An 8,227-nucleotide genomic window follows, 5' to 3' on the forward strand; every position below is an offset into this window, starting at 1 on the left:
GGGCAGGGATCTTGATAGAAGGCTTGAGGAAAATCCTCGGGCTGCTTCCTCTTTGACCCCTTGTCAGAAGCGTGGGTCTAGTCTTTTAAAGCTTAAAGCTGCCAGCATCTTGTGTGAATGTGAAATAGTGGTCTATTTTTCGGAAGTTGCTCGCCTCTTGGCCTCCTTGAACAGTTATATTCTCCTGTTGTCATGGTGATGTTGATTCTTCCGGTCTCCTCCATCGTTACGTTCCAGAATAGGTGAAGGAACTTCCTACAAATGACGCCAAATTGATCCTATCCGGAATCTGAGTCAGACGAAAACCAGCTGAGATGTCACTAGCGTTGACGGAGAGACAACTTGGATACCCCTGCATATGTGCCCAGGAAAACGGACCCCCGTGTGGCACTGACGGGCGGCGGTGACTAAGCTAGTGGTACTTAGACTCTGCGCACACTTAGACAAGCACACGAACATTAGAGACCAGAAACCAGGGAAAAAGTCCCAGGCGTAGGCCCTCCAACTCTCAAGTCAGATACTTTTTCGCTAGAAGAATAGTGTATGAAGGAAAAGAATCACAGAAGACAAGTGTGAATGCGGGCGCATACCTACTCAAGGGAGAGGATCTCCCTTTTTATATAACCGTGCGTACCTCTGGAGCCTGACCGATGTTAGAGAATGTCGGGTGTCAGGGCCTATCGGGTGATAGAGGACGCGTGATACCCTCTTATAGACTAAAAAGAAGTTCCATTCGCAGATGATAGCAGACCATTCGAATATTCCCTGACATATGACATTTATTCTCTGACAGGCGGTTACGATTCCCTGATATTATTGTTGCCTAGTGCCTTCTGTACCACCCGAATTTAGTTACGGGCAACTCGGGATGGCTATTAGGATGTGGCGCCTGGCTCAAGTCTTGATAAGGGAGACGAGCTACGACGGGGGTCCTCTCTTTCACGCTTGGAGTATTAAAAGGTCGATTGGGAGCTATTTTACTGAAAGTACCAAGCTTGTATATGCAGATCAGGTTGAGGGAACCATACCAGTCGAAGAAGGTCGGGCCTTACTCCAGGCTACGTCTTATGCCTCTGATCTGGGGTCTTGATATGTAACCACTCGACTGGGAATTATGCGCTTGATGACGTCAGGCGGTCCTACTCCTTTCCCTAATTGTTGACTATCACGCTCCCTCGACTTCTGACTATCACATCCCCTTGGCTTATGACTGTCACATCCTCTTGACTTATGACTGCCACGTTCTCTTGACTTCTGACTGTCTGACCTTATCAGACCCCACTTTATGCACCGTATCACTATACAATTATAACAACTACGATTTCATAGTTACTACTAATTATAGCTACTTTAACTAGACAATTGTAATAGTTATGATTTCATAATTAATATGATATAATATTAAGTAGAATTGATTAGAAAATTATCTATATTTTAACTTATACGATTTGTAATTGTTATAATATATATAATGGTAAATTAGAGAAAAACCCTTAATTACAATTTTAATTTTACATGCAGTTCTCATATCTAAAAATCTTTGTTTTCACTCCCTTCTATAATTTTTATTTTCTTCAACTCTTTGATGCAAATATTGTTATCTAATTACCCTTCAGATTTTTTAGGTACAAAAATTTCAAAAACGATTATAATTTTTTTAAAATTCAACACTTTAAACTAGAATCGAGTATATTTTCTATCAAAATTACCCCTAAAAAAAAATAGTGCTCAATTTGATAAAAAATATACTAAATTCTAATTTAATGTGCTGAATTTAAAAGAAATTATACTCATTTTAAATTTTTTATATCTAAAAATATCAAAAATAATTAGGTAAATTAATATTCATTATCTTTATTAGGGAATGAAAATAAAAATTTTTATTAACGAAGACTACATGCAAAATTTAAATTATAATTAGAGTCTGCATACCAATTTTCCCAAATAACATTGATCAGTGTTTTTAGCAACGAAACATAGCTACTATAACACCGTAAAAAAAATATTGATAGTTTTAGAAATAAAAATATTTTGAGGCACTCTTTTGATAATAAATAAAAAAGAAATTTCCTGGACGCTTCCAATAAAAAGAGTGTCGTTTTAATTTATGTCAATATTTTTTTACCCTTGTCCAGAATTATTTTTAAAAATAAAGGTATGATTAACAAATGGGAGACTTTTATTATATTAACAGACTCTCATACTTTAACACAATGAACTAATCAAACTGCAGGAGATTAGTAAACTTACTAATCACTTCGATTGATTAATCAGTCACCAGGTTAATTCGAGAGCTACAAACATAGTTTGCCTGAGTCAGCCTGAAAAAGCTCTCGCAAGCAGTCGATCAAAAGTGTTTTTTTCTCTGTCACACTTGTTTTTGAAAGCAACTACACTTAGAAACACCATCCTTGTGCTGGTGCCAAAGAATAAAGATAGCCTGGCTCCACCCTCTTCGTAATTATATATCTTACACTTGCAGATTTTGAGGTGAAATCGAATTAGGGAATGAATTCAAATATTTTTGCAGAGCTTTTATGAACTTAATAGATTTTCATCAGTGTCTCCGATTCATTCTCCTATTGCTTACGGCAGCAGCAAGGCCCACAGTACTAGGAGCTGCCGCAGTGCCATGTCAGAGCTTTCTGTTGCCGTGAAGAGCATTTGTCCATCGACATCTTTACTGTTTGTTAGAATGCTTCTTAGAGCATTTGTTAAGTTTGTTATAAAAAATTTCAACTCTTTAATTCTCTTTAAAAAGGTCATCTATTAGTGTGAAGTCTCAAGATCATGGTACCTGATCACAAGGTCATAAGTTCCTTCAAAATGGTTTAGTAGTTAGCACATAAAGTGTTATTATCATGAAGTCTAAGATTCGAATCTCGATAAAATCAAGATAAATACCTCCCTTATGTACTAGTCATTATTCCAAAGACAAATAGCTGTCCGTGATTTATTTCATCCGTATTGATCCTGAGATGGATTGACAAGAATATTAGGAACGAACGTATTCATCTTTTACCACCATGATCACAAGATCACAATAATTTTATTGTCTTTTTAATTCTTTTATATGATTTAGAAAGTATTTTTTTTCCTTATAAAATAATGCTAATAATGAAGGAATGGAGGTTAGAACTTCTTCCCTCCGATTTTGATCGGACGGTCAAGGATGGATTGTGCTTATCCGCATTTCAATCCGCCCTTTTCCAATTGCGTCGCTGCGTCGGATTTTGGTTCAAAAGCTTCGGCTACGTCTGCGATGACCCGACGCAGTTGAAGTAAACGCCAAACAAGCAGCTTCTGCCCTTATCTCTTTTCTCACCCAATCGAGCAGGAGGAAACGCGATGGCGAGCGTCGCAGGCGTTGGGGTCTCATGGAGGTCGTGCAAACCAGCCGTCCTGACGCCGCCGGCGAAACCCTCTCGCGCCGCCACGCGCCTTGCCTTTACCGTTCGAAACGCCGTCTCCGTCGAGAAGAACTACGCGCTCCAAAAATCCGAGGAGATTTTTAGCGCCGCCAAGGTTAGCCTTTGTCTCCATCGCTTGGGGGATAGATTATTAGATCAACTCTTACTGATTGCAAACTGGTCGTATGGCACTTCATGGATCGTCTCATAATGCATAAGAATCCCCAATTACTTGCTTGATAATGACTTGTAAGTGAAATTTTGTAGCAAAGTGTTGGCAGTAATTTAGTTGTGAATATTGGTGTAACCAAAGATATATGTTTTTTAATACATTTCTGATAACCTTGAACAGTTGTGTGTTTTCTAACATTCAAGGAGATTTTTTTTTTATATTTCTATACAACCTATTTAAGAAAGCATAATTTTTTTGATGATAGCAAAATTTATCAATCTTTAGTCACTTGAGAATTTTTGCTGGTTTGTTAATTTTTTGTTTTCAATTATGCAAGTGAATGTTGGAAAAGTTAACCAGTTGGATTATCTCAACTTGAGGTACTACTTCACTAGCTAACCTCACGTATCAAGTTCCTTCTAACTCTTTGCAAAGATACACTAGTGGCTAGGAACTTCATCTCTCAATTAACACGCTGTAATTTGGAAATTTTGCTGTGCCTTTTATTTTCTTTTATCGCACTTCAACAGTCATTATCCTTATTAGCCACAGCTTTGACCTGCAACGCATGAGACAAATACTTGGATCATTATCTGATCTGATCTGATCCTATTAAACCAATGGCTATCTTTTTTGTTATAAATTGACAATTTGTGCTTTAGAATTGAAATTTTGATGTGACCTAAACCTTCTGTATGTTATCCGGATTCATAGGACGGACTCTTGAAGTTGTGCATAACTACCTTTTTAGCAACGTATGTGTGTGATCCTTTTCATTCATATTATTGTGCAAGAATTTTGAGTAGGGTGTAAATGGAATTTACATATGGAACATTGATCCTCTTTTGACTTCAGTAGTACCACTGCTGGCTTATTAAAGCTCATAGAGGAATAACATATGCTTAGCAAATCCCTTTCTAATAGGAATACAAATCTTGTTGTACTTGTTTAATATTGATCAAAATAGCATATTCTAGAATGTTCCACATTCTAGTTTCTCTAATTTCTGTAGCAACAAGATTTACTCATTACTTAGATGCTGGCCAAATTTTTGAGGACGTGTAACTATTTTTCTCTCCTTTTCAAAATTGGCTTGAGCAATAGCTGGCAAAATTGTTTATGTTTCTCATTGTATCTGTTGAACCATCTTTTGTTAATTAACTTTCAGGTTGAGTGAAAAAATCCAATTAACTTTCTATATACCACATTACTGATATAATTAAGCTCAAGTTAACAGTATGAAATTCATCTTGACCTATGTGCGAAATTGCTAATGCAAGTAGCCTATCCTAAATGAATAAAACCTGGGTGTCACAATTTACCATGTTTACTTAGGTTTGACTTGACAATACAACTTATACTTGGGATTGAACCCTAGTTAGTATGTGAGATGCAAAAGCAACTCCACCCATTACTGGCGTTCACTTTCAATGGATTGACTAAACAATTCTATTTATAGGCGTGATTATTTATCTATCCATTCTTAAAAATCAGTTACACGTGTTTCTCTAGATACATGGAACTTTCATCATTATAACAAAGACTCTGCAATGATCATATTTTGGGGAAATAAGATTCCAATTTGTGATTAGTTATTAATATGTTATTGTAGGTACCTGCTTTCATACTCTGTTTTCATCATTGGCTAGCTTACCGTTTGTTAAATAATATTGCTATTATTTTTGAAGTGAAATAATGGAAGAAAGTTTTTATCAGGAATTGATGCCAGGAGGTGTAAATTCCCCTGTTCGAGCCTTCAAATCAGTGGGTGGGCAACCAATAGTCTTTGATTCTGTTAAAGGTTCTCGTATGTGGGACGTGGATGGTAATGAATACATAGATTACGTTGGTTCATGGGGTCCTGCTATTATCGGGCATGCAGATGACAAGGTACCTTTCATTTTCTACATATCTTATTGGCTCTTAAAATTTTATTGTTTGACTTTCTCTTTCAAACAAATTCTTCATTAAATGAAAGGGCATTCTTGAAATACCCTTCTCATATCCATTGGGAGGTTTTAACCATCTATTAGACATTGGGAAATTTAGATTATCTTTTGATGATAGTTAGTCACCCCATCAAAGAAATGGAACAACGGTGCTAGGATATTAGTGGGTATTTGGTTCCCTGATGTTTACTTGCCGGAATAATTGCAATTGTTTTAGTTCCTTGGTTATCCATTTTGGTTTTTTAGGCATGAAAATGTGTAGGTAGGTGGTTAAGTTTGTTTGCACAGTTCTAGGATTCTGTTGAGGAAATGACTAGCTTTGATCATTACTCTCTCTCTCTCTCTCTCTCTCTCTCTCTATCTATCTATCTATCTATCTATCTATCTCTCTCTCTCTTTGCAAATCAAATGCAACTTATCGTTTAGTATGGGCAGCATAGTTTTGTTATTTGCATGAAGACTGATGTTGAGAAGTACCTAAGCAGTATGACAAGTATTGCCCAACTATTTTGATCTCAATACCAATTTGCCTTTTTGGCCTTTTCATTTTAGGTGAATGCTGCCTTGATTGAGGCCCTGAAGAAAGGCACAAGCTTTGGTGCTCCCTGTGTGTTAGAGAATGTCCTGGCTGAGATGGTCATCTCAGCAGTGCGTAGTATTGAAATGGTCCGCTTTGTTAATTCAGGCACAGAAGCATGTATGGGTGTTCTTCGTCTTGCTCGTGCATTCACGGACCGGCAAAAGCTCATCAAATTTGAAGGCTGCTATCATGGTCATGCCAATGCATTCCTAGTTAAGGCTGGCAGTGGAGTTGCCACTCTTGGCCTCCCTGACTCCCCTGGTGTTCCTAAGGGAGCCACAGTCGATACACTGACCTCTCCTTATAATGACCTTGAAACTGTAAAGAAACTATTTGAAACCCACAAAGGTGAGATTGCTGCTGTCATCCTTGAACCAGTTGTGGGGAATGCTGGCTTCATCCCTCCAAAACTAGAATTCTTGAATGGCCTCCGAGAAATCACAAAACAAGATGGTGCTCTCCTTATATTTGATGAGGTGATGACAGGATTCCGTCTGGCTTATGGTGGGGCTCAAGAGTATTTTGGCATAACTCCTGATCTAACCACCCTTGGAAAAGTGATCGGGGGTGGTCTTCCAGTTGGAGCTTATGGAGGTAGGAAAGACATCATGCAGATGGTGGCTCCTGCTGGACCAATGTACCAAGCAGGAACTCTTAGCGGCAACCCATTGGCTATGACTGCAGGCATTCACACTCTCAAGAGGTTAACAGAGCCAGGGACATACGAGTACCTAGACAAAATTACCTCTGATCTTACCAATGGAATTCTAGATGCTGGGAAGAGAGCTGGGCATGAAATATGCGGTGGCTATATTCGTGGAATGTTTGGGTTCTTCTTCAACGCTGGGCCAGTTCACAATTTTGATGATGCAAAAAAGAGTGACACCGCTAAGTTTGCAAGGTTTCACAGGGGTATGCTGGAGGAAGGTGTGTACCTTGCTCCCTCGCAATTTGAAGCAGGATTTACAAGCCTAGCACATACTTCTAAAGATATTGAACAAACAATTGAGGCAGCTGAGAGAGTGCTTAAAAGGATTTGAATGACTGATCCACCTCCCGAGTGATTATCATTTTTTGTAGCTGATTTCGTCTGCATGTGCTGTAGTTCGATGAAATCCATCTTGTAGTGAATTGAGAATGTCTGTTCTGAGTTCTTTGTGGTGCATCAGCAATCTTTTTGAAACAAATGTATTGACATGTATTCTTGTTGACTGAGACCATAATGTTCTCTAAATTTCACAAGAGGAATCTCATTCTTTTGAATTCCTTCATAACCAAATCAACCGTGGTGCCAGAAATATTCTTCACAACTGGTCCACCATCACTCCTTGATCTTATCTTGATTCGTTATTCCAAAAATATTATTTTCAAGTTCCTGTGGTGTTACTGGGAAAAGGTTCCAACAGTACTAGCAAATGGCACTGATATGCTAGAAAGATCATGAAATTGATTTCCCCCTCCAAATCGCATCAATTTTGGAGCCGAAAGTGTCTCTAATTCCTCCATTTTAGACTTTGATTATAACACATGCCCTTAAAGGTGAGGTCAGATCCTCTAGTCCAGAATTTTCTAAATCAAAAAAGACCCTGTATGTTCATTGGTGGGATGAATTGAACTTCACCTATTTAACATGTGAGGTACAATCCATCCTTCTAATGAACATACAAGGGTCCAAGATTGATCCAGGGATCCTAATTAGAGGATCTTTGCCCCTTAAAGATAACTGGGATCCAATGTAAAAATTTTTAAAAAGATTTGTAAAATTTAAAAATTAAAAAAAAATTCCAATCATTGTCGCATGAGGTTTGAGATTTTTAATTTAAAAATCACATTAAAAATTTAAAGTTATTTTTCTCTCTCGGAATTAACCATATAGGTAGCTAGTAATTAATTAATAATAAGGTTTGAGGTTGCGAGAAAATTTTTTTAAATACCGAGAAAATAGAAGATTTTACGCCTTTGATATGACATTGAAAACTACAGGGAAAAAAAAATAATCTCATTTAAAATATTAACAATTAGAGATGTCCTAAGTTTGTGGCATTCTAATACTTTGTCTCTTCTCCTGTCAAAACTGAGTAAAGGCAACCAGTCACGGTACCTTACTTTTTTACTG

The 8,227-nt window shown here is 37.6% G+C and overlaps 1 protein-coding gene across 1 annotated transcript; it reads left to right on the top strand.

Annotated features, from left to right (window-relative positions):
• Positions 1–3,256: 3,256 nt before the first annotated feature.
• Positions 3,257–7,382, top strand: LOC122034449 (glutamate-1-semialdehyde 2,1-aminomutase, chloroplastic-like). The gene is made up of 3 exons (XM_042593706.1): positions 3,257–3,525; positions 5,299–5,472; positions 6,084–7,382. Exons 1-3 carry the CDS (start codon positions 3,349–3,351, stop codon positions 7,149–7,151), a joined length of 1,419 nt encoding a protein of 472 aa, XP_042449640.1. The 5' UTR covers positions 3,257–3,348; the 3' UTR covers positions 7,152–7,382.
• Positions 7,383–8,227: the final 845 nt, after the last annotated feature.

Source organism: Zingiber officinale, chromosome 11B (genome assembly GCF_018446385.1).
Source record: "Zingiber officinale cultivar Zhangliang chromosome 11B, Zo_v1.1, whole genome shotgun sequence".
In the NCBI taxonomy this organism is placed as follows: Eukaryota; Viridiplantae; Streptophyta; class Magnoliopsida; order Zingiberales; family Zingiberaceae; genus Zingiber; species Zingiber officinale.

Coding starts and splice junctions, on each gene's coding strand:
- LOC122034449 (XM_042593706.1), top strand. CDS start 3,349: ATGGCGAGCGTCGCAGGCGTTGGGGTCTCATGGAGGTCGTGCAAACCA. Junction 3,526..5,298: donor AGATTTTTAGCGCCGCCAAG/GTTAGCCTTTGT, acceptor AGTTTTTATCAG/GAATTGATGCCAGGAGGTGT. Junction 5,473..6,083: donor TCGGGCATGCAGATGACAAG/GTACCTTTCATT, acceptor TTTTCATTTTAG/GTGAATGCTGCCTTGATTGA.